The sequence below is a fragment of the Cheilinus undulatus genome, linkage group 8, assembly GCF_018320785.1.
Source record: "Cheilinus undulatus linkage group 8, ASM1832078v1, whole genome shotgun sequence".
Lineage (NCBI taxonomy): Eukaryota > Metazoa > Chordata > Actinopteri > Labriformes > Labridae > Cheilinus > Cheilinus undulatus.
This window is the reverse complement of record NC_054872.1, coordinates 54,371,127-54,397,253: the sequence shown is the minus strand read 5'-3', so window position 1 is coordinate 54,397,253 and position 26,127 is coordinate 54,371,127. Positions and strand designations below refer to the sequence as shown.

The 26,127-nt window shown below is 49.3% G+C and overlaps 1 protein-coding gene across 2 annotated transcripts in view; it reads right to left on the bottom strand.

Annotated features, from left to right (window-relative positions):
• cpne4a (copine IVa) overlaps positions 1-26,127 on the bottom strand; it is a 128,544-nt gene that overhangs the window by 21,592 nt on the left and 80,825 nt on the right. For both annotated transcript variants that reach the window (XM_041794477.1, XM_041794478.1), the window contains 2 exons: positions 24,117-24,215; positions 4,183-4,269 (listed from right to left, as the gene is read on the bottom strand). In XM_041794477.1, the coding sequence (XP_041650411.1) occupies positions 4,183-4,269; positions 24,117-24,215 (186 nt within the window). The remainder of the gene's footprint in view (positions 1-4,182; positions 4,270-24,116; positions 24,216-26,127) is intronic.

The following is a 26,127-nucleotide window of genomic DNA, read 5'->3' as shown; positions in this document are numbered from 1 at the left end:
TCAACCTGCTAACCGCCGCCCCCTCCTTCCTCCTGAGGAAAGCAGCATCCACTCGCTCGTTAGATGATGGGGGTGCCGACCTCCTCCCGCCCCCTGATCTTCATGGAAACACACCATAATGTGAGAAAAAGAAAAATGCATTCATATAGAAGGAAGGGAGAGGAAGAGGAGAGCAGCAGCTCCTAATAAAGCCCAACAACAACAGAGAACAGCTCCTAATAAAGCCCAACAACAGAGAACAGCTCCTAATAAAGCCCAACAACAACAGAGAACAGCTCCTAATAAAGCCCAACAACAGAGAACAGCTCCTAATAAAGCCCAACAACAACAGAGAACAGCTCCTAATAAAGCCCAACAACAACAGAGAACAGCTCCTAATAAAGCCCAACAACAACAGAGAACAGCTCCTAATAAAGCCCAACAACAGAGAACAGCTCCTAATAAAGCCCAACAACAACAGAGAACAGCTCCTAATAAAGCCCAACAACAACAGAGAACAGCTCCTAATAAAGCCCAACAACAACAGAGAACAGCTCCTAATAAAGCCCAACAACAGAGAACAGCTCCTAATAAAGCCCAACAACAGAGAACAGCTCCTAATAAAGCCCAACAACAGAGAACAGCTCCTAATAAAGCCCAACAACAACAGAGAACAGCTCCTAATAAAGCCCAACAACAACAGAGAACAGCTCCTAATAAAGCCCAACAACAGAGAACAGCTCCTAATAAAGCCCAACAACAACAGAGAACAGCTCCTAATAAAGCCCAACAACAACAGAGAACAGCTCCTAATAAAGCCCAACAACAACAGAGAACAGCTCCTAATAAAGCCCAACAACAACAGAGAACAGCTCCTAATAAAGCCCAACAACAGAGAACAGCTCCTAATAAAGCCCAACAACAACAGAGAACAGCTCCTAATAAAGCCCAACAACAACAGAGAACAGCTCCTAATAAAGCCCAACAACAGAGAACAGCTCCTAATAAAGCCCAACAACAGAGAACAGCTCCTAATAAAGCCCAACAACAGAGAACAGCTCCTAATAAAGCCCAACAACAGAGAACAGCTCCTAATAAAGCCCAACAACAGAGAACAGCTCCTAATAAAGCCCAACAACAACAGAGAACAGCTCCTAATAAAGCCCAACAACAACAGAGAACAGCTCCTAATAAAGCCCAACAACAACAGAGAACTAGGTGGCGCTGCAGAAATGTAGAACATTTCTACATCCATCAGCTCTGATCCCTACACTTCAGAAAGAAGGACATCTACCACAGGGGACCTGGTCTACCTGGACAGGAACTGACCCAGATCACTGAGGACTTTCAGACCTCCTACAACAGGACTGAGACCAGAGTCTGGAGGAGTCTAGGACTGAGACCAGAGTCTGGAGGAGTCTAGGATTGAGACCAGAGTCTAGAGGAGTCTAGGATTTAGACCAGAGTCTGGAGGAGTCTAGGACTGAGACCAGAGTCTGGAGGAGTCTAGGACTGAGACCAGAGTCTAGAGGAGTCTAGGACTGAGACCAGAGTCTGGAGGAGTCTAGGATTGAGACCAGAGTCTAGAGGAGTCTAGGATTGAGACCAGAGTCTAGAGGAGTCTAGGACTGAGACCAGGACACAAATATCAGACGTCCTTTAGTCTTTCATCTAGACCAGTACCTCATTCTGGGTCCTTACCTGGGCTGGTGACTATGCCCCGCCCCCCAGGTAATCTGTCCCGGCTGCGGTGACAGAATGAGATCTCAGCTGGTTTAGGATGTAAGGAGGCCAGAGCGGCGTCTCAGGATGGATGCTGACCTCTGACCCTGCTCTCATTCTGTCACACCGCTCTGCTGCTGCACTTTAACAACGGTTGGCGTTCATTTTCCCGCCTCCTCTCACACTCCCCCCTTCATCAGTGCAGATGAGCCGGCGGCCGTCACAGCCGCTCACTCATTTGTTCCCGTGTTTCTCTACGCGTCGATCCGCGTCGCTCTTCTCTAACGGCCGCTAACTGCTTTGGAAGCGGGAGCTCCTCGTGTGTCGAGTGTCATCAGGCTAAATGTGAACCGGCTTTCGCTCGGCGGCGGGATTCCCCAGACTCCCCTCGTGCTCTCGCTCGGTGTCTGAGCGCCGTTCAGCCTCGTCTGGCAGGAAATGTCAGGTTAGTCGGGCTGCTCAGCACCACATAATTGGTTTCTGTAACAGCCTGCCCGCTAGACGCCGCCGTCAGCCTGGAAAATAAGAGGAGCAGAGAGGAGCAGCTCCATCCGAGCTGCAGAAAAACAGGGTTTAATGGCTGCTGAAGAACTACAAGGAAGCGTCTGGAAATGATGCAGCCAGGGGACACTGGGACTGAAAGAGCACATTTAGGAGGAAATTCATCCTGTGAGTGATTCTGTGGAGCTCTTCAGATCCTGATCAGCCTCCACATTAGAGACAGCGCCGCGTGCTAACCCTGCTGTCCTCAGGTCTACTCTCACTCTGAGCGCTGACAAATTAGTTTCAGCATCAGGAGAGACGTCTGACGGCAGTGATAAATGTGCTGAGCCTTTATTAAATATGAAAGATCTGAGCTGTCAGCCTGCAGAAACCTTCTCAGAACTGAAAGGAAGGTTTAAAAACAGCAGAAGTATCAGTCTGGGTAACGTCAGCCTGTGACGACAGAAGCTCCACCAGCAGATCAACCATCAGTCAGACCATCCCTCTACCGGCTGCTTCATTCCTCTGATCTGTGACGGAGGAATCTATTCTCCATCATCCAGCAAAGCTTTGGGAGTTTTAAAGCAGTGGTTCTCAACCTTGGGGTTGGGACCCCCCTGGGGGTCGTGAGTCACTGAGAGGTGGTCTCCAGATGTCCTAAAAAAACTAAGAATATTTTTGGGGTGTTTTTAGGGACGCTGTTGCATCTGCTCCGTTTCTTTCTTCTTATTATTTCACAAGCTTTTTAACCCTTAATTTGACCCCTAAACACGCTCAAAAACTCACCAAAATTGGCACACACCTCAGATTTGGTGAAAAATTTGATAAAATGAAAAAAATAACCCCAAACATGCCAAACTGGGCTCTCTAGCGCCACCTAGGCACACTAAAACTCTCAGACCTCCTTTAAAAACATCACACTGCCAACCAATTTCTGCCTATTTTTTCTTTCTCAGTTAACCCTTTATTGCCAGTTTATATGAATTTTTCATACCATTTTACCAAGCTTCCATCCATTTTTGCAAATTTAAAGCCATTTCAGCCCCATTTTTACTCATTTTTACGACTATTTCTGCCCATTTTGCCACTTTAACCAATTTTTACCTTTCTAGCCATTTTAATCTAATCTTTGCCACTTCTAACCCATTTCTGATACTTTTAAAATCCAACTTCACCACCTTGTCCACCTTTTTCCATTATTAACCCCTTTTTAGCCATTTTTGAACCATTTTAATCATTTTTTAACAAAAGGGATTTACATTTTTAAGAAGGCTTTTTACTCCACAAATGCTTAAAAAGAATTGTTTCTCTGAAAAGACTGGTTCATCAGGTTAAAGATAAAATATGGTTATCACAGCTTAACTCCACATTGGACCATGGTTTTTCTGGCCCCCAGTTTGGCTGGGCGCCAGAAACCTCTCCCCTTTATCCCCAATCATGGACGGCCTTTTCTCCACATGACTGTTCTAGAATAACCACGGCTGTTCAACCACCTTCAGGTCCAGTGGGGGAGCCGGTCTCTGGAAGCTTTATTTTGGGGTTGCAGGCTGAAAAGGTTGAGAAGTACTGTTTTTAAAAAATGTTTGTTTGGCTTCTTCACAGACGAGACAGCGACATCTATCTGAGTATCATCTGCGTATCGGTCACCATCAGATCTAAACTCCTGGATCCTCCGCTGTGGTAGAGGCCCAGAATGGCCGACTAATGCCAGGAGAACACCTTTGGGACTCTGTAGGAATCTATAGAGGCCCAGAATGGCCGACTAATGCCAGGAGAACACCTTTGGGACTCTGTAGGAATCTAAGAGGCCCAGAATGGCCGACTAATGCCAGGAGAACACCTTTGGGACTCTGTAGGAATCTAAGAGGCCCAGAATGGCCGACTAATGCCAGGAGAACACCTTTGGGACTCTGTAGGAATCTAAGAGGCCCAGAATGGCCGACTAATGCCAGGACAATACCTTTGGGACTCTGTAGGGAACTTTTGAAAACTGGTTACCTTGCACTGGTTCAGGATGACGATCCCAGAGTTCTTGTAGTTCTTCTTCTTCACTCGATATTTGGGGTTTATACACGGCCACTGCACCTGGACACACAAACACACCACCGTTATGTCGCCTGCTGCTAAAACATAAAAAACAAGACTGAAACTCTGAGACAGAGCAGACCACATGACCAATACAATCACTCCTTTGGTAGTTCAGTGGTGCATGAATATGATTGTGGACAGGTGAACGGCAGAAGTGAAGCCGGTTCTAACAGCCATCCTAAAAGTCTGCCTCAGAGCAGGGTTACTCAACCTGTGGCTCTTCTATGACCATTTGTGGCTCTTTTTGTCTTAATTTTCTAATTTATTCCCAAAGAAAACCTTAAAAGAGGGAAACTGTTTTTGCCCTTTTCACTCATTTTTTGCCACTTCTCACCCTTTTTTGCTACTTTCTGACTATTTTTCCATGTGGTTTCCCCATTCTTGCCCCTTTTCACTCATTTTTGCCACCTTTAACCTATTTTTATTGCTACTTCAAGCTGTTTGTGCCTCTCTTCACCACTTAGATTGTGTCTCTCAGAGGTATTTTTCAACAAGTTTAGGAGTGAATTTTTACAACCGTCCCTGAATTACTGAATGAAAACCAGCGACTGTTAGACCGATGAGAGTGTCAGAAGACATTTTTCAGGCACCGTATCCCTCTAAATAAAATATGCATGGCCTCTTACTGCTTTACTAGAACTGTCAGACAGCTCAGTGTGGTCAAAGCCCCGCCTCCGCCATCATTTATCTGCTCACCCACCAATCACTGATCTGATCCGGTTACTCATGCTGGTAGTTCATTTGACCTCAGATACTGTCAGGAGGCTCTCTGGGCTAAAATCCACCATGTTTAGACCATCTTTACTTCTGAGAGACTCTGCCTCTCTAAAATGCTCCTTTTATACCCAGTCATGTGACTGACCTGCTGATAATTAAGCTAATCAGCCTCTAAATGTTCCTCCAGCTGTTTTTCATCAGTACCACTTACTTTTCCAGCCTTTTGTTGCCCTGTCCCTACTTTTTTGAGATGTGTTGCTGCTATCAGAAACAAAATGAGCTCATATCTTTATGAAATGTTGAAATGTCTCAGTTTCAGCTTCTTTAATGTTGTTTCTGTTCTGCTGTGAATCAGATTTGGGTTTATGAGATTTGCCCATCACGTGTTATTGTTGCGTTTTTACGTCACACGGTGCCCATGAAAAAATCTTTTAGAAAATGAAGAAATGAGAACGGTCCTCTCCGGATGAATGTTGATGTTTGTCTCTTTTGGGCTTCCGTAGAAACCTGGCACTGAAAAGTTGCAGCTTCCAAGAGGAGGAATTAAAAACTTACTGTGAAGAAAATCCTGTATTTCTGTGGACATATTCTTCAGTCATCATATTTAACATACACTATATTGCCAAAAGTATTGGCTCACCTGCCTTGACTCTCATATGAACTTCAGTGCCATCCCATTCTTAATCCAGAGGGTTTAATCTGACGTGGGTCCACCCTTTGCAGCTAGAACAGCTTCAACTCTTCTGGGAAGGCTTTCCACGAGGTTTAGGAGTGTGTTTATGGGAATTTCTGACCATTCTTCCTGAAGCACATTAGTGAGGTCACACACTGATGTTGGACCAGAAGGCCTGGCTCTCAGTCTCCGCTCTAATTCATCCCAAAGGTGTTCTATGGGGTTGAGGTCAGGACTCTGTGCAGGCCAGTCAGGTTGATCCACACCAAACTCTCTCCTCCATGTCTTTATGGACCTTGCTTTGTGCACTGGTGCACAGTCATGTTGGAACAGGAAGGGGCCATCCCCAAACTGTTCCCACAAAGTTGGGAGCATGGAATTGTCCAGAATCTCTTGGTATGCTGAAGCATTCAGAGTTCCTTTGACTGGAACTAAGGGGCCAAGCCCAGCTCCTGAAGAACAAGCCCACACCATAATCCCCCCTCCACCAAACTTTACACTTGGCACAATGCAGTCAGACAAGTACCGTTCTCCTGGCAACCACCAAACCCAGACTGGTCCATCAGACTGCCAGATGGAGAAGCGTGATTGGTCACTCCAGAGAAGGCGTCTCCACTGCTCTTGAGTCCAGTGGCGGCGTGCTTTACACCACTGCATCCCCCACTTTGCATTGGACTTGGTGATGTATGGCTTGGATGCAGCTGTTACCATGGAAACCCATTCATGAAGCTCTCTACCACTGTTCTTGAGCTAATCTGAAGGCCACATGAAGTTTGGAGGTCTGTAGCCATTGACTCTGCAGAAAGTTGGCTACCTCTGGTCACTATGACCTCAGCATCCTCTGACCCCGCTCCATCATTTTACGTGGCCTACCACTTGGTGGCTGAGTTGCTGTGGTTCCCAGTGGCTTCCACTTTGTTCTAATACCACTGACAGTTGACTGTGGAATATTTAAGAGCCAGGAAATTTCACCACTGGACTTGTTGCCCAGGTGGCATCCTATCACAGTACCACGCTGGAATTCACTGAGCTCCTGAGAGCGAGCCATTCTTTCACTAATGTTTGTAGAAACAGTCTGCATGCCTAGGTGATGATTTTATACACCTGTGGACATGGAAGTGATTGGAACACCTGATTTACATTATTAGGATGGGTGAGTCAATACTTTTGGCAATATAGTGTATGTTTAATTGTATCATATATTTGGTCTTATATTATCCATAATATTCTCTCATATTAAGAATGTTTTCCAGACCAAATATGTCAGATAAACTCTGAAGTGAGACGACGAAACCTCCTTTAAGCAGAGAACTAATCATCATCCACCCCTGCTAATTATCCGTCCTCTGTGTCTACCTATTGTGTGTATACTGTGTGGTGTGTGTGTATTGTATGTATAGTATTACACAACATTACGGCGCTCTGACTGCTCGTTATCTCCTGTAACAATAGAAGCAGCTCGGGGATTTGTGCCTGTTTGTTTCCCAGTGAAAATCTGCGCCAGAGGAGTCGTGATGATCCTGATGACAGAGATGACCCGTAGCAGCCGTGTCCAATCACCTGTTCTGGTCATTTCACAATAAAAGCCTTCGGAGTTAATCAGTTTGTCCTGTGCAGGTGGAGATGATCTATGAGATGATAAGTCAGTCACAGACGGATCAGATGAACATCAGAGCTGAGTCTGAGCTTCATGTTTACAGGAGCAGCTCTGCAGGACCACAGCATCCATCCATCCATCATCCATCCATCCATCATCCATCACCCATCCATCCATCCATCCATCCATCCATCATTCATCATCCATCATCCATCCATCCATCATCCACCCATCCATCATCCATCCATCATTCATCATCCGTCATCCATCATCCATCACCCATCCATCCATCCATCCATCCATCCATCATCATCCATCCATCCATCATCCACCCATCATCCATCCATCCATCCATCCATCCATCATCCATCATCCATCAATCATCCATCCATCATCCATCCATCCATCATCATCATCCATCATCCATCAATCATTCATCCATCATCATCCATCCATCATCATCCATCATCCATCAATCATCCATCCATCATCCATCCATCATCCATCCATCCATCCATCCATCATCATCCATCATCCATCAATCATCCATCCATCATCATCCATCCATCATCCATCAATCATCCATCCATCAATCATCCATCCATCCATCCATCCTCCATCATCATAAATCATCCATCCATCATCATCCATCATCCATTCATCCATCCATCCATCATCCATCACCCATCATCCATCATCCATCCATCCATCATCCATCACCCATCCATCATCCATCCATCCATCCATCAATCCATCCATCCATCATCCATCATCCATCATCCATCCATCCATCATCCATCATCCATCCATCATCCATCCATCATCCATCCATCATCCATCATCAATCCATCATTCATCAATCATCCATCCATCCATCATCCATCACCCATCCATCCATCCATCATCCATCCATCCATTCATCATCCATCAATCCATCAATCATCAATCCATCATCCATCATCCATCCATCATCCATCATCAATCCATCATCCATCATCCATCAATCATCCATCAATCATCCATCAATCATCCATCCATCATCATCCATCCATTATCCATCCATCCATCATCCATCATCCATCCATCCATCCATCTATCATCATACATCATCCATCAATCATCCATCCATCATCATCCATCCATCCATCATCCATCCATCCATCCATCAATCCATCAATCCATCAATCCATCATCCATCCACTGTTGTATAGTTGTGTCATTTTAAATCTCAGTCTTTTCCTTCTAGATCATCTGTTATTGTGTTGATCTCTTTCCCATCTCCCCTCGCTCTCTGCTCCGACTAAAGGTCCAAGAATGGAGGGAAAATTCACTTCAGCAGTTTTCATAACTCTCTAATAATCACTTTAACTCACAGTAATATTTTTTAAACATGTCATGTTAAATTTATTTCATATATTGAGGGTTTTTGATACAAAGTTCTTTTTTTTAATGTTGTATTAAACAGCAACATAACTGTGTGAAAATCCCAAACTACATCCATAGAAGTCCATTATGATAATGAAGTTCATAGCTGTGACTTTTCCCTAAATCTGTGCAGAGGTAAAAACATCATCCTGGTCTCCATCTGAGGAAAAAAAGATCAGACTTTGAGCAGCAGCTTTAAATTCACAGAGGAGAGTTCTTTGTAAGACAGCTGTATTCACCACAAACCCTCGGAGTCAAAGATGGTCCTTCAGCCGCCCAAACAAGCCTCCGAGGATCCTCTGGCCTACATTAGGTGGAAGTGAGGAGACCAGGTGACACCCCAGGGTGCAGGCTCTATCTGTGTCTGCAGAGATGGATGGAGGGTGGAGGAATGTGGAGGATGAATGAAAGAAAAGTCTCTGGAGGCTTCAGCTCGGGGGATTCTGTTTCTGTACCAGCGCTCAGGGGGCAGGCTGTCAGAGGAGAAAGGAGGACGATAAATAAACCTGAACAGTCGAAGACGGCGGAGGAGGCGGGGGGCGTCCCAGCGGGCTGCTCTTATTGTTTCCTCAGAAGAAGAAGAGTAACACAGCTCTGCTCCTCTGCCTCATAGCTGCAGGGCTAAAAAGACCTTTCATCTCCTGGTTCATTCAGTTCAAATGGCAGCAAGGCGCCGGCCAATCAGAGGCTTTTCACAGAGATTTTTACAAACATCCTCCCAGGAGAACATAGACAAGATTTCAGACCTTACATACGTCTGATATTTAAATGTTAATGTCTGACTGTGTGAGTGCCAGCTGAAGTTTGGTCACCTAACAGAGCTGATGTTCCTGCGAAGAAGACGTGGACTCTTTCAATCCGTGTCTGTGACCGCAAACGGGGATCCAAGCCTCCAGCTGAAGCCCCGACAAGCCTGACACCGCTCATGTGAGGGTCAGGGTCCTCAGAGGGGCATGACAGGAGCAGCTCAGTTAAAGGGACACAGCATACATCTGGATTTTTCTAACAAAGGTCTCAGCATCAGAACTTTGGTTCTAGTAAATCACAACCTGCTGGCCCACAGCAACAAAAACACACATCCTACACACCCAAGGTGTGCCATTTCTCCTGCACGGATCGTTTTCTGATTTCACTTAACCACGCCCCTAGGTACCGCCTCTTTCTCCTCTAACGATGCTGATTGGTCCAGTCATTATCTGACCAGGAAAAGGGAATCAGCCTGAAGCCGTGAAAGACGGATCTGTCCACCAACAGACGTGGAATCTGGACCATCCATCAGCTTTGAAGCGTTTATTAAAATGGGATAGTAAAGATGAACACAATGCCAATTCCAAAAAAGTTGGGACACTGTGTAGGATGTAAATAACCTAAAGGGAATGATTGTCAGACCTCATTAACTCATATTTGATTAACAGAACAAAGAAGATGTTAATCTGAGACATTTTACTAATTCATGACGATTAGGAGCTCATTTTAAATTTGATGGCAGCAACACATCTCAAAAAAGTTGGGATGGGAAGACTGGAAAACAAAGTCTTACTAACCAAAAACTGCTGGAGGAGCATTTTAGCACTAACCAGGTTAACCCTTAGAGCTCACAGCTGTTTTCACCATCATGTGTGGTCTGGACTTTTGTCTTTAAAAGCTTATAAAACATTAACCCTCTGGTGCTCAGTCACATCTAAACATCCTTTTATTCAGGTCAACCTGGGCTTTAAGGACATATTTAATACAGTGATGTCACTGGCATTAAAAAAAGCTTTAGCGTTCTAAAGACAAAAGAAAAAACTAATTTGACTTTGAAACTCACAGATTCTTATTGATAACAGTTAACGATAGTGTCTAAGCATTTTCTCTGCACAGACTTCTTCTCCATCTCTTTGGGACAAAACAGTGAAGAAATAAACATTCTGTGACTGACGGTTTTTAAAATATCTACACATATAAAAAGAAAAAGTTCATGTGCTTTTTTGCAGTTAGATTCATTTGTGCCGTTCCTCTGAGCAGTAGAGACTCAATCTGGTGGACTACAACTCCCACAATGCATTGCATGTCAACAAAAATGGCATTGATTACAGAAGGATAAGAAGATGCTTATTATGGGATGTAACGCTGTGGATTTAATCTCCAAAGACCCAAAACCGAAAGTCACTAAAGTTACAACGGCGCCCTTTAGGGCTACGGAGACATCGATGGTAGCAAACGACGGCAAAATGGTCAGCTTTCAGAGAAACAAAAGAGTAAGTTTCTATGACTTAAGGTTATCAACGTTTTCATAAACTGTGTCACGTATTGTTGTATACGGCAACTCTGTCCTCAGAGACTCCAGAAAGTCAGCCAAGTTCCAGGCTCACTAGAAAATGTTCTGTAAGAGCTACAAATGCATGAAGAACACGATTAGAAAGGCACAACACAGAGCTTTCATGGGAAAAAACAAGTTAGCGCCTGTGACCTACGGTTTAAACGTTACCAAGTGATTTATAACGGGATGTGCCTGCAACACGGATCTCTAAGGGTTAATGATCAACAGGTCAGAAACATGACTGGGTATAAAAGGAGCATTTTAGTAGAGGCAGAGTCTCTCAGAAGTAACGATGGGCAGAGGTCCACCAATCTGAGCGCTCAGGAACATTCCAGAAATCATCGTCTGTCAGCACAGCTGGCCGTGCCATCCACCAATGACAGTTAAAGCTGATCATGGAGAGAAGAAGCCATATGTGAACAGGATCCAGAAACACCCTGGTCCATCTTCTCTGGACCAAAGCTCATTTAACATGGACTGAGGAAACATGGAAAACTGTTCTGTGGTCAGAGGAATCATGGAAAACTGTTCTGTGGTCAGAGGAAACCTTGATGCCGTGTCCTGTGGACTAAAGAGGATCTGGAGCATCCAGCTTGTTCTCCTGGCTCAGGTCTAAAGCCTGCATCTCTGATGGTTTGGGGTTGCATTAGTGCTTATGGCGTGGGCAGCTCTAACATCTGGAGAGGAACTATCAATGCTGAACAGTAGAGAGAGCTTTTAGAGCAGCATATGCTCCCATCCAGACAACGTCTCTGTCAGCAAGACCATGCTAAACCACAGACCACATCCATCACAACAGCATGGCTTCACAGGAGGAGAGTCCGGGTCCTGAACTGGTCTGCCTGCAGTCCAGACCTTTCACCAACAGAAAACATTTGGAGCATCAGAAAAAGGAAAATCCAGGAAAGACCCAGGACTGTTGAGCAGCTAGAATCCTACATCTGGCAGGAATGGGACAACATTCCTCTCCGTCAGCTGGTCTCCTCACTTCCAGACGTTTACAGACTGTTGTTAAAGGAGAGGGGACGATACACAGTTATAAACACGGTCCTGTCCCTACTTTTTTGACACGTGTTGCTGCCATCAGATTCAGAATGAGCTGATATTTTCCTGAAATGTTAAAATGTCAGGTTAACTCTGATCTGCTGTTTTTGTTCTACTGAGAATCAGACATGAGTTTATGAGATTTTACAGTCATTACTTTTTGTTTGTCTTACCAGCGTCCCAGCTTTTTTAGAAATAGTCTTGTAAATCAAGTGTTTCTATGCCTTTAACTGGGATAGCAGGTCCCTGCCTTAAATGAGGTCTGTAGGAAACCCTGGTCTCGGTTTCAGGTGTGTGTCTTACATTGCGTTTGCTGCCCATCCCTAGCTCAGAGCTGTGTTTAAACAGTCACACATGAAATATCATGAATTCACAGCCTCAGGGCCACCATGTCTCATCTCTCTGTGCCATCAGGATGCTGAAGGAGCGTGACGACCACAGCCAAAGGTGAGCAGATCAATAACTTCCTGTCCTTCAAAATAAAGCTGTTGGGCTGCTGGATTTCATTTCCCCTGGGGCCACGCTTCCTCAGGTGGATGTGTTCATGAACACTGTAGAGGGATCTGATCAGCTCCTCGTCACGCTTAATGAGACAGCTGAGCGAGCCTCCTCTCATTGTTAGAGCTCTCCGCCGTGTGTCGGCGCCTTCTGGGAGTTACCACAGAGAAACACAGTACCTGAGCATTTGGCGCTAATGGACGTCTGGGGAGGTCTTTTTTAATTAGCGGTTGTCTCTTCTCCATCCAACAGCTTCTCCACTTGGACAGCTGCGTCTTCATTAGCAGCGCCCGCAGTAATTACTCTGTCCGTCTAAATAAAGCCGCCAGCTCTCCTGCCCCAAAGGTGTGCTTCGTAAAGGGTGCTAACGCCGCTAATTGGCAGCCTGGAGCCGCAGGGCCTGCCGGAGAACGGGACCTTTCTGCTCAGACCTGCCAGGGTCAGAATCAGCACTAACTGAGCTTTGTAGCTACAATAAAGACGTAGCTAAAGGGGAGCTAACGCCAGTCAAACGGTACCGCTCAGTTTCACGGCGCCTGGTTGTAGCTGCAGGGGAGACGTTTGTCAGCAGCTTGTTGTTGCTCTCCTGAAGAAGCTAGCACAGCACTTTCACCTCAAACCGCCTTGTTTGGTTCCAACAAAGTTCAGAGTGGTTCCAACAAAGTTCAGAGGTCAACAGTGTAGTTCAGGACAGGAAAAACTTATTCAGATTCTCCTGCTATTAACAACAACGTCAGACTTAACAAGAGATAGAAGAAAAATCCACATCTTTATAAGAAAAACACAACAAAAGAGGAAGATTTAGGCTGGGGTGGAGGAGGTGGAGCTTTAGTCTATAAAGGAGGAGGCTGGGGTGGAGGAGGTGGTGCTTTAGTCTATAAAGGAGGAGGCTGGGGTGGAGGAGGTGGTGCTTTAGTCTATAAAGGAGGAGGCTGGGGTGGAGGAGGTGGAGCTTTAGTCTATAAAGGAGGAGGCTGGGGTGGAGGAGGTGAAGCTTTAGTCTATAAAGGAGGAGGCTGGGGTGGAGGAGGTGGTGCTTTAGTCTATAAAGGAGGAGGCTGGGGTGGAGGAGGTGAAGCTTTAGTCTATAAAGGAGGAGGCTGGGGTGGAGGAGGTGAAGCTTTAGTCTATAAAGGAGGAGGCTGGGGTGGAGGAGGTGAAGCTTTAGTCTATAAAGGAGGAGGCTGGGGTGGAGGAGGTGGAGCTTTAGTCTATAAAGGAGGAGGCTGGTGTGGAGGAGGTGGAGCTTTAGTCTATAAAGGAGGAGGCTGGGGTGGAGGAGGTGGAGCTTTAGTCTTTAAAGGAGGAGGCTGGGGTGGAGGAGGTGGAGCTTTAGTCTATAAAGGAGGAGGCTGGGGTGGAGGAGGTGGAGCTTTAGTCTATAAAGGAGGAGGCTGGGGTGGAGGAGGTGGAGCATGTAGTCATGGTAGTAACCATGGTTACTTAGACTACTTCATCTCTTAGCCTTTTCTCTGGATTTAAATGCTGTTCTGTGAGATGGATTCAGCCGCTATCTCTGTTCCTGGATAATGAATAATATTTTCTATCTGTGGTGTCAGTGGAGGAGATGAATGGGTACGTTTACATCTCCTCTCCTCTCCCCTCCTCTCCTCTCCTCTCCTCCTCTCCTCCTCTCCTCTCCCCTCCTCTCCTCTCCTCTGCTCTCCTCTCCTCCTTTCCTCCTCTCCTCTGCTCTCCTCCTCTCCTTTCCTCTCCCCTCCTCTCCTCCTCTCCTCTCCTCTGCTCTCCTCTCCTCCTTTCCTCCTCTCCTCTGCTCTCCTCCTCTCCTCTCCTCTCCTCCTCTCCTCTCCCCTCCTCTCTCCTCCTCTCCTCCTCTCCTCCTCTCCTCTTTCCTCCTCCTCTCCTCACCCCTCCTCTCCTCCTCTCCTCTCCCTCTCCTCTCCTCTGCTCTCCTCTCCTCCTTTCCTCCTCTCCTCTGCTCTCCTCCTCTCCTTTCCTCCCCTCCTCTCCTCCTCTCCTCTCCTCTGCTCTCCTCTCCTCCTCTCCTCCTCTCCTCTCCTCTGCTCTCCTACTCTCCTCTCCTCTCCTTCTTTCCTCCTCTCCTCCTCTCCTCCCTCCTCTCCTCCTCTCCTCCTCTCCTCTCCTCTCCCCTCCTCTCTCCTCCTCTCCTCCTCTCCTCTGCTCTCCTCCCCTCACCTCCTCTCCTCCTCTCCTCCTCTCCTCTGCTCTCCTCCTCTCCCCTCCTCTCTCCTCCTCTCCTCCTCTCCTCTTCTCCTCTCCTCATCTCCTCCTCTCCTCTGCTCTCCTCCTCTCCCTCCTCTCTCCTCCTCTCCTCCTCTCCTCTTTCCTCTTCTCTCCTCCTATCCTCTCCTCCTCTCTCCTCCTCTCCTTCTTTCCTCCTCTCCTCCTCTCCTCCTCTCCTCCTCTCCTCTTTCCTCTCCTCCTCTCCTCTCCTCTCCTCCTCTCCTCTCCTCCTCTCCTCTCCTCCTCTCCTCCTCTCCTCCTCTCCTCTCTTCTCCCCTCCTCTCTCCTCCTCTCCGCCTCTCCTCTGCTCTCCTCCTCTCCCCTCCTCTCTCCTCCTCTCCTCTGCTCTCCTCCTCTCCTCTCCTCTTTCCTCTCCTCCTCTCCTCTCCTCCTCTCCTCTTTCCTCTCCTCCTCTCCTCTCCTCTCCTCTCCTCTTCTCTTTCCTCTCCTCCTCTCCTCTCCCCTCCTCTCCTCTTTCCTCTCCTCCTCTCCTCCTCTCCTCTCCTCCTCTCCTCTGCTCTCCTCCTCTCCTCTCCTCTCCTTCTTTCCTCCTCTCCTCCCCTCCTCTCCTCCACTCCTCTCCTCTCCTCCTCTCCTCTCCCCGCCTCTCCCCTCCTCGCCTCCTCTCCTCCTCTCCTCTTTCCTCCTCCTCTCCTCACCCCTCCTCTCCTCCTCTCCTCTCCTCTCCTCTCCTCCTTTCCTCCTCTCCTCTGCTCTCCTTCTTTAATCCTCTCCTCATTCCTCTCCTCCTCTCCTCCTCTCTCCTCCTCTCCTCCTCTCCTCTCCTCCTCTCCTCCTCTCCTCTCCTCTCCTCCTTTCCTCCTCGCCTCCACTCCTCTCCTCCTCTCCTCTCCTCTTCTCTTTCCTCTCCTCCTCTCCTCTCCTCTCCTCTCCTCTTTCCTCTCCTCCTCTCCTCTCCTCCTCTCCTCTTTCCTCTCCTCCACTCCTCTCCACTCCTCTCCTCGTCTCTTTCCTCTCCTCCTCTCCTCTCCTCTCCTCTCCTCTTTCCTCTACTCCTCTCCTCCTCTCCTCTCCTCCTCTCCTCTGCTCTCCTCCTCTCCTCTCCTCTCCTTCTTTCCTCCTCTCCTCCACTCCTCCTCTCCTCTCTCCTCCTCTCCTCCCCTCTCTCCCCACCTCCTCTCCTCTCCTCCTCTCTCCTCCTCTCCTCCTCTCCTCCTCTCCTCTTTCCTCCTCCTCTCCTCACCCCTCCTCTCCTCCTCTCCTCTCCTCTCCCCTCCTCTCCTCCTCTCCTCTCCTCTGCTCTCCTCTCCTCTCTCCTCCTCTCCTCTCCTCTCCTCCTTTCCTCCTCTCCTCTGCTCTCCTTCTTTCCTCCTCTCCTCATTCCTCTCCTCCTCTCCTCCTCTCTCCTCCTCTCCTCCTCTCCTCTGTCCTCTCCTCCTCCTCTCCTCTCCTCCTCTCGCCTCCTCTCCTCCTCTCCGTTCCTCTCCTCACCTCCTCTCTCCTCCTCTCCTCCTCTCCTCCTCTCCTTCTTTCCTCCTTTCCTCCTCTCCTCCTCTCCTCCTCTCCTCTCCTCTCCTCTCCTCCTATCACCTCTCCTCTCCTCTCCTCCTATCTCCTCTCCTCCTATCTCCTCTCCTCTCCTCTCCTCTCCTCCTATCTCCTCTCCTCTCCTCTCCTCCTATCTCCTCTCCTCTCCTCCTATCTCCTCTCCTCTCCTCTCCTCCTATCTCCTCTCCTCTCCTCTCCTCCTCTCCTCCTCTCCTCTCCTCTCCTCCTCTCCTCTCCTCCTCTCCTCTGCTCTCCTCTTTCCTCTCCTCCTCTCCTCTTTCCTCTCCTCCTCTCCTCTCCTCTCCTCCTCTCCTCTCCTCTACTCTGTCCTCTCCTCCTCTCCTCCCCTCTCTCCTCCTCTCTCTTCCTCTCTCCTCCTCTCTCCTCCTCTCTCGTACTCTCTCCTCCTCTCTCCTCCTCTCTCCTCCTCTCTGCTCCTCCACTCTCTCCTCCTCTCTCTTCCTCTCTCCTCCTCTCTCTTCCTCTCTCCTCCTCTCTCCTCCTCTCTTCTCCTCTCTCTCCTCCTCTCCTCCTCTCCTCCTCTCCTCTCCTCCTCTCCTCTCCTCTTCTCTTTCCTCTCCTCCTCTCCTCTCCTCTCCTCTCCTCTTTCCTCTCCTCCTCTCCTCTCCTCCTCTGCTCTTTCGTCTCCTCGTCTCCACTCCTCTCCTATCCTCTTCTCGTTCCTCTCCTCCTCTCCTCTCCTCTCCTCTCCTCTTTCCTCTCCTCCTCTCCTCCTCTCCTCTCCTCCTCTCCTCTGCTCTCCTCCTCTCCTCTCCTCTCCTTCTTTCCTCCTCTCCTCCCCTCCTCTCCTCCTCTCCTCCTCTCCTCTCCTCTCCTCCTCTCCTCTCCCCTCCTCTCCCCTCCTCTCCTCCTCTCCTCTTTCCTCCTCCTCTCCACACCCCTCCTCTCCTCCTCTCCTCTCCTCACCCCTCCTCTCCTCCTCTCCTCTCCTCTGCTCTCCTCTCCTCCTTTCCTCCTCTCCTCCCCTCCTCTCCTCCTCTCCTCCTCTCCTCTGCTCTCCTTCTTTCCTCCTCTCCTCTTTCCTCTCCTCCTCTCCTCCTCTCTCCTCCTCTCCTCCTCTCCTCTGTCCTCTCCTCCTCTCCTCTCCTCTCCTCTTTCCTCTCCTCCTCTCCTTCTCTCCTCTCCTCTCCTTTCCTCCTCTCCTCTCCTCCTCTCCTCGTTCCTCTCCTCCTCTCCTCCTCTCTCCTCCTCTCCTCCTCTCTCCTCCTCTCCTCCTCTCCTCTCCTCTCCTCTCCTCTTCTCTTTCCTCTCCTCCTCTCCTCTCCTCTCCTCTCCTCTCCTCTTTCCTCTCCTCCTCTCCTCCTCTCCTCTCCTCTCCTCTCCTCCTCTCCTCCTCTCCACACCTCCTCTCCTCTCCTCAACTCCTCTCCTCTCCTCTCCGTCGTTCCTCCTCTCCTCCCCTCCTCTCCTCCTCTCCTCCTCTCCTCTCCTCTCCTCCTCTCCTCTTCCCTCCTCTCTCCTCCTCTCCTCCTCTCCTCCTCTCCTCTTTCCTCCTCCTCTCCTCACCCCTCCTCTCCTCCTCTCCTCTCCTCTCCTCTCCTCTCCTCCTTTCCTCCTCTCCTCTGCTCTCCTTCTTTCCTCCTCTCCTCTTTCCTCTCCTCCTCTCCTCCTCTCCTCTCCTCTCCTCCTTTCTCCTCCTCTCCTCCTCTCCTCCTCTCCTCTTTCCTCTCCTCCTCTCTTCTTTCCTCTCCTCCTCTCTCCTCCTCTCCTCCTCTCCTCTTTCCTCTCCTCCTCTCATCTCCTCTCCTCCTCTCTCCTCCTCTCCTCCTCTCCTCGCCTCTCCTCTTTCCTCTCCTCCTCTCCTCTCCTCTCCTCCTCCTCTCCTCCTCTCCTCCTCTCCTCTTCTCTCCTCCTCTCTCCTCCTCTCCTCCTCTCCTCTATCCTCTCCTCCTCTCTCCTCCTCTCCTCCTCTCTCCTCCTCTCCTCTTTCCTCTCCTCCTCTCCTCTCCTCTCCTCCTCTCTCCTCCTCTCCTCCTCTCCTTTCCTCTCCTCTCCTCCTCTCTCCTCCTCTCCTCCTCTCCTCTGTCCTCTCCTCCTCTCCTCTCCTCTCCTCTTTCCTCTCCTCCTCTCCTCTCCTCTCCTCTCCTCTCCTCTCCTCTCCTCCTCTCTCCTCCTCTCCTCCTCTCCTCTCCTCTCCTCTTTCCTCTCCTCCTCTCCTCTGCTCTCCTCCTCTCCCCTCCTCTCCTCCTCTCCTCCTCTCCTCTGCTCTCCTCCTCTCCCCTCCTCTCCCCGTCCTGTCCTCCTCTCCTCCTCTCCTCCTCTCCTCTGCTCTCCTCCTCTCCCCTCCTCTCTCCTCCTCTCCTCCTCTCCTCTCCTCCTCTCCTCTCCTCTCCTCCTTTCCTCCTCTCCTCTGCTCTCCTTCTTTCCTCCTCTCCTCTTTCCTCTCCTCCTCTCCTCCTCTCTGCTGCTCTCCTCCTCTCCTCTCCTCTTTCCTCTCCTCTCCTCCTCTCCTCTCCTCTCCTCCTCTCCTCTCCTCTCTCCTCTCCTCTTCTCTTTCCTCTCCTCCTCTCCTCTCCTCTCCTCTCCTCTTTCCTCTCCTCCTCTCCTCCTCTCCTCTCCTCCTCTCCTCTGCTCTCCTCCTCTCCTCTCCTCTCCTTTTTCCTCCTTTCCTCCCCTCCTCTCCTCCTCTCCTCTCCTCTCCTCCTCTCTTCTCCCCTCCTCTCTCCTCCTCTCCTCCTCTCCTCCTCTCCTCTTTCCTCCTCCTCTCCTCTCCTCACCCCTCCTCTCCTCCTCTCCTCTCCTCTCCTCTGCTCTCCTTCTTTCCTCGTCTGCTCTTTCCTCTCCTCCTCTCCTCCTCCTCTCCTCTTTCCTCTCCTCCTCTCCTCCTCTCCTCTCCTCCTCTCCTTTCCTCTCCTCTCCTCTCCTCCTCTCCACTACTCCTCTCCTCTTCTCTCCTCCTCTCCTCTCCTCTCTCCTCCTCTCCTCCTCTCCTCTCCTCCTCTCCTCTCCTCTCCTCTTCTCTTTCCTCTCCTCCTCTCCTCTCCTCTCCTCTCCTCTCCTCTTTCCTCTCCTCCTCTCTCCTCCTCTCCTCTCCTCTCCTCTCCTCCTCACCCCTCCTCTCCTCCTCTCCTCTCCTCCTCTCCTCTGCTCTCCTCCTCTCCTCTCCTCTCCTTCTTTCCTCCTCTCCTCCCCTCCTCTCCTCCTCTCCTCCTCTCCTCTCCTCTCCTCCTCTCCTCTCCCTCCTCTCTCCTCCTCTCCTCCTCTCCTCTTTCCTCCTCCTCTCCTCACCCCTCCTCTCCTCCTCTCCTCGCCTCTCCTCTTTCCTCTCCTCCTCTCCTCTCCTCTGCTCTCCTTCTTTCCTCCTCTCCTCTTTCCTCTCCTCCTCTCCTCCTCTCCTCTCCTCTCCTCCTCTCTCCTCCTCTCCTCCTCTCCTCTTTCCTCTCCTCCTCTCCTCCTCTCCTCCTCTCCTCTTTCCTCTCCTCCTCTCCTCCTCTCCTCTCCTCTCCTCCTCTCTCCGCCTCTCCTGCTCTCCTCGTTGCTCGCCGCTCATCCTCCTCTCCTCCTCTCCTCCTCTCCTCCTCTCCTCCTCTCTCCTCCTCTCCTCCTCTCCTTCTTTCCTCCTTTCCTCCTTTCCTCCTCTCCTCCTCTCCTCCTCTCCTCTCTCCTCCTCTCCTCTCCTCCTCTCCTCCTCTCCTCTCCTCTCCTCCTCTGCTCTCCTCCTCTCCTCTCCTCTCCTCCTCTCCTCCTCTCCTCTGCTCTCCTCCTCTCCCCTCCTCTCTCCTCCTCTCCTCTCTCCTCCTCTCCCCTCCTCTCTCCTCCTCTCCTCTCTCCTACTCTCCTCTCCTCTCCTCCTCTCCCCTCCTCTCTCCTCCTCTCCTCTCTCCTCCTCTCCTCTCCTCCTCTCCTCCTCCTCGCCTCCTTTCCTCCTCGCCTCTGCTCTCCTTCGTTCCTCCTCTCCTCTCCTCTCCTCCTCTGCTCTCCTCCTCTCCTCTCCTCTCCTCCTCTCTCCTCCTCTCCTCCTCTCCTTCTTTCCTCCTTTCCTCCTTTCCTCCTCTCCTCCTCTCCTCCTCTCCTCACTCCTCCTCTCCTCTCCTCCTCTCCTCCTCTCCTCCCCTCTCTCCTCCTCTCTCTCCTCCTCTCCTCCTCTCCTCCTCTCCTCCTCTCCTCTGCTCTCTCTCCCCTCCTCCTCTCCTCTCTCCTCCTCTCCTCTCTCCTCCTCTCTCCTCCTCTCTCCTCCCCTCTCTCCTCCTCTCTCTCCTCCTCTCTCTCCTCCTCTCTCCTACTCTCTCCTCCCCTCTCTCCTCCTCTTTCCTCCCCTCTCCTCCCCACTCTCCTTCTCTCTCCTCCCCTCTCTTCTCCTCTCACTTCCTCTCTCCTCCTCTCCACCTCTCCTCTTTCCTCTCCTTCTTTCCTCCTCTCCTCCTCTCCTCCTCTCCTCTCTCCTCCTCTCCTCTCCTCCTCTCCTCCTCTCCTCTCCTCTCCTCCTCTCCTCTCCTCCTCTCTCCTCCTCTCCTCTTTCCTCTCCTCCTCTCCTCTTTCCTCTCCTCCTCTCCTCTCCTCTCCTCCTCTCTCCTCCTCTCCTCCTCTCCTTTCCTCTCCTCTCCTCCTCTCCTCCTCTCCTCTCTCCTCCTCTCCTCTTTCCTCTCCTCCTCTCCTCTGTCCTCTCCTCCTCTCCTCTCCTCTCCTCTTTCCTCTCCTCCTCTCCTCTTTCCTCTCCTCCTCTCCTCTCCTCTCCTCCACTCCTATCCTCCTCTCCTCTCCTCTGTCCTCTCCTCTCCTTGTGTCAGTGATCTGGTAAATTGATTGTGCAGCTCCTTAGTGTCACAGTGACCTCTCCTCTCCTCTCCTCACTCTCTTCTTTCCTCTCCTCTCTCCTCCTCTCCTCCTCTCTGTGTTCCTCCTCTAGTCTCACCTCTACTTTACTCCTGTATCCTCCTGACCTCTGTTGAGCTCCTCTCTCTCCTCCTTTGTTCCTTCTTTTAACTATCCTCTTATAAGTTCCTCTCCTGTCATCTCCTCTTCACTGTCCTCAATAAATCTGTTATCCTCTCCTCCTCTTTCCAAATCTCCTCTCCTAAGTCTTATGATAATATGATGATTATTCTGATATCTCCTCCTCTCCTCTCCTCACTCCTCTTTCCTCTCCTCCTCTCCTCTTTCCTCTCCTCCTCTCCTCTCCTCTCCTCCTCTCCTCTCCTCCTCTCCTCTGATCTTTACTGTTCTGCTGGTCAGTAAATCCTGTAAATTGAGCAGCTGAAAAGAGGAAACCACAGGACTTAGTGTCACAGTGAGAGGATGTGTCAGCCTGCAGGTGTCAGGAGAGATTAGTCATCTACAGGTACAGTCACAAAACATTAGAATATCTGTGTTAGAGAGAAATGCTAAGACTAGTCTACACCTCTACTTTACTCCTGTAGGAGTCAGGGGCTGCTGACCTGAGGCTGTTGAGCTTTAAATACAGGAAGTTCAATAAATCTGTTATCCAAACAAAGACAGGCTTTACCAAATGTAAACTAAGTCTTATGATAATATGATGATTATTCTGATATACGTCATCATCAGCGAGCCAAACACACTCGGATCACATGAGGAGATACTATATCTACTATATCTCAACACTAACGTAGAGAAACCCATCCAAACGTGTTTTATTTGATCTTTACTGTTCTGCTGGTAGTAAATCCTGTCAAAGAGCAGAAACAGGAAACCACAGCTCCAGCATGAGGCGGGCAGAGCGATGTGTCAGAGAGCTGCAGGTGTGAGGGCTGGTTTTAGTCATCTACAGGTACATCACAAAACATTAGAATATCATGAAAATGTTCAATATTTTTGTCCCTCTTTTCTGAGAGGTAAACCCATATATTATATAGACTCATTACACATAGAGTGAAGTATTTCAGCCTTTATTTCTTGAAATGTTGATGATTATGGCTAACAGATAAGAAAACCTAAAATTCAGGGTCTGAAAAATGAGAAAATTACACTAAAAAAAGGATGTTTTAAACAGAAATGTCAGGCTTCTGAAAAGTCTGTTCATTTCTATGTATCAGTACTTGGTCTGACCTCCTTCTGCATGAATTACTGCATCAATGCGTCGTGGCATGGAGGCGATCAGCCTGTGGCACTGCTCAGGTGTAATGAAGCCCAGGTTGCTTTGATAGCGGCCTTCAGGTCATCTGCATTGTTGGGTCTGGTGTCTCTCATCCTCCATAGATCCTCTATGGGGTCAGAGGTCAGAGTCACAGTAACACCATGGTCACTGAAGCAGCTTTTGTACCTTTGGCAGTGTGGGCAGGGGCCAAGTCCTGCTGGAAAATGAAATCAGCATCTCCATGGTGCTTGTCAGCAGAAGGAAGCATGAAGGTCTCTGAAATGTCCTGGTAGATGGCTGCGTTGACCTTTGACCTGATAAAACCCAGTGGACCAACACCAGCAGATGCCATGGATGCTGCTGTTTCTGAGGACAGCGTTTGTGTGCACGTTTACCAACCAGGAATCACTCTGCCTCCCTCTCTCTGGAGTTTAAAGAACCATTCTGGAGTGTTATCTGGATCAATGCTGGATAAGAGGCTTAGCTCTGTGAGCGGGGTCAAAGGTCAGGCTGTCTGGCCCGGATCAGGAGTCTCATCTTTAACCCAGTACAAGCCAGCATAGCACCGGCGCTATGATTAGCATGTTCATTTTTGATTGGCGGTAGATTTAAAACCTGATGAGACAGATCGCTCATTCTTGTTACATATAAAGTCTGGGGAGTTACACCAACCTTTCACTCATTCTCCATGTTTCAGAGCGCTTTATGGTTGCAGCGATGGGTTTGTTAAAATACACGATAAAGCGCACACAACAAAAATCTTTACAAAGGAGACCACGGGTATTTGCAGCACTTCCTACGTTGAAATAAACATCATCATGTTGTGGGCGTGACCTTTCACATGATTCTTACGTGTCCCCACCTGATTGGCTTCCCCCCTCAACAACAGGAAGTGGTGTATTGTCCAGGGAGTTGTAGTTTTGTTCACGGAATACACCGAAGAACTTAGCCTGCACACATACTCGCCCTCACTCTTGTTTCACTTCTACTTTTTTACAAAAACACTCAGACACACAACCCACACACACCAGACACCCATCACACACACCTCTGACACACTTCCACACATGTGTAGTTATGGAGCCACAAAAACCTGGTCGTGCCAAACGGTTTTAGAGCTGGCGTGAAGCTTTGGAATTAATTACAGCGTTGGATGAAGAGTCCAACTACTCATCTGGAGTCTGTACAGGTTACAAAACTGACTGTATCTCAAAAAGCAACTTATGTCCAGACTCCAGATACATTTCCTGTGGTTCCAAAGGATATTGTGCAACTTTTTTACATTTAAAAATTTGAGGGATACAGCTGTGCAATTTCTGTATTTTAAAATATTTGTGGAAAAAACAAAAACAATTTCCTTTTTTTTTTTTTTTTTTTAGGTTTATTGCACTTTTAAGCAATTTGTTGCAGTAGTTAAGACATAAGTCCATACCTATTATTAAAACTTGGGATATAAGGGTTATATTGATGTAAAGAAAATAAAAATACTCCAAAGGTTGCACCACAGTGTGTAAAAATGTAAGAGACTTGCACAATGGTAGGTTTTAAAGGGTTAAATGTGAAAAAACATAAAGTGTCTCTGGAGCGTGAGGCTCTGCAGCGCCAAACTAAAATCCAACGTGTTTTATTTAAAGGTCTTATGAAGTCCGCTGGTCTCTTCAGTGCGTTCATTCCTGCAGGTCTGTGTCTGAACTATTAAATACATGCAAACATATTTTTGTTAGAAAAGCCTGGAAACGTGTAATATATGAGCTTTAAAATCTCTGAAAAGCCCACAGATGAGTTTTGTCGAGGGTTTCAGCAGAAAATCAGAGTCACTGACCTGCCGTCCATCGATGGCTCCCTTCATCTCCTTGAACGTAGCCTCGAACTCTCCGATGTAGTCGTGTTTCCCGTTGGAGTCCCAGTCCCACACGGTGCACTGAGAAACACGGAAACACATGATTACAGCCGGGTTTGGACCGTTACTGGGGGTCTTTCTGGTAATGTGGGGGTCCAGCATCGGTCCCTTCACCACTGATCTAGTGAGTGGTTCTTTTCAGGTCCCACATACACAAAACCACATTTTAGGGACAGACTTCTCCTGAGGCCTTGTCTTTAACTCTCTGATCACTCTCTTACTCTCAGATGTTCCAGCCGTTTCTAAGGAGGGCCAACATGCTTCATTAGTCCTGTTTCTCCTCATTAACGTCTGCTTGGAATAAACCAGATGTAGAAATAGATCTGTGTTTTCTCTCTGGGTCACAGCCAATTCAGCAAAATTATATCAGGGAACAAAGTCAGCTCAATGCAGGAACACAGAATCAGCAGGGATGAGTGAACAAATATGAAGATAACTCTCCTGCCTCACATGACCTGTGCAGGTTTACTCCTGTTAATGCTGGAGTCATGCAGACACTCTGCAGACATGCAGGAAGAGGTCTGAGCCGTGGAAGGTTTATGAGACAAAGACACCAAAGCAGAGGGACTCATCTACACGTAGTCCTTTCAGCACAGCACACCGAGGTGTGAAAAGGAACCAAACTCTTCTCAGATAGCAGACCTGAGGAGAAACAGCAAGGGGTCCAAGGTAAAACAAGCCCCTGACTCCTTCCTCCATCACCATGTCAGCAGCAGACCACGATCTAGAGCTTCATCTTCAGTGCTAGCTCAGTCAGCATCACCTGGATGAGCAACCAGAGTTTGTTCCTCATTCCTCTCCTTCAGAGACTGGACCCTGATAGACCCAGAGACTGGACCCTGAAAAACCCAGAGACTGGACCCTGATAGACCCAGAGACTGGACCCTGATAAACCCAGAGACTGGACCCTGATTAACCCAGAGACTGGACCCTGACAAACCCAGAGACTGGACCCTGATTAACCCAGAGACTGGACCCTGATTAACCCAGAGACTGGACCCTGGTAGACCCAGAGACTGGACCCTGATTAACCCAGAGACTGGACCCTGATAAACCCAGAGACTGGACCCTGATTAACCCAGAGACTGGACCCTGATAAACCCAGAGACTGGACCCTGATTAACCCAGAGACTGGACCCTGATAAACCCAGAGACTGGACCCTGATTAACCCAGAGACTGGACCCTGGTAGACCCAGAGACTGGACCCTGATTAACCCAGAGACTGGACCCTAGTAGACCCAGAGCCTGGACCCTGGTAGACCCAGAGACTGGACCCTGATAGACCCAGAGACTGGACCCTGATAAACCCAGAGACTGGACCCTGATAGACCCAGAGACTGGACCCTGAAAAACCCAGAGACTGGACCCTGATAGACCCAGAGACTGGACCCTGAAAAACCCAGAGAATGGACCCTGATAGACCCAGAGACTGGACCCTGATTAACCCAGAGACTGGACCCTAGTAGACCCAGAGCCTGGACCCTGGTAGACCCAGAGACTGGACCCTGAAAAACCCAGAGAATGGACCCTGATAGACCCAGAGACTGGACCCTGATTAACCCAGAGACTGGACCCTGGTAGACCCAGAGACTGGACCCTGATTAACCCAGAGACTGGACCCTAGTAGACCCAGAGACTGGACCCTGGTAGACCCAGAGACTGGACCCTGATAGACCCAGAGACTGGACCCTGATAAACCCAGAGACTGGACCCTGATAGACCCAGAGACTGGACCCTGAAAAACCCAGAGACTGGACCCTGATAGACCCAGAGACTGGACCCTGAAAAACCCAGAGAATGGACCCTGGTAGACCCAGAGACTGGACCCTGATTAACCCAGAGACTGGACCCTAGTAGACCCAGAGCCTGGACCCTGGTAGACCCAGAGACTGACCCTGATAAACCCAGAGACTGGACCCTGGTAGACCCAGA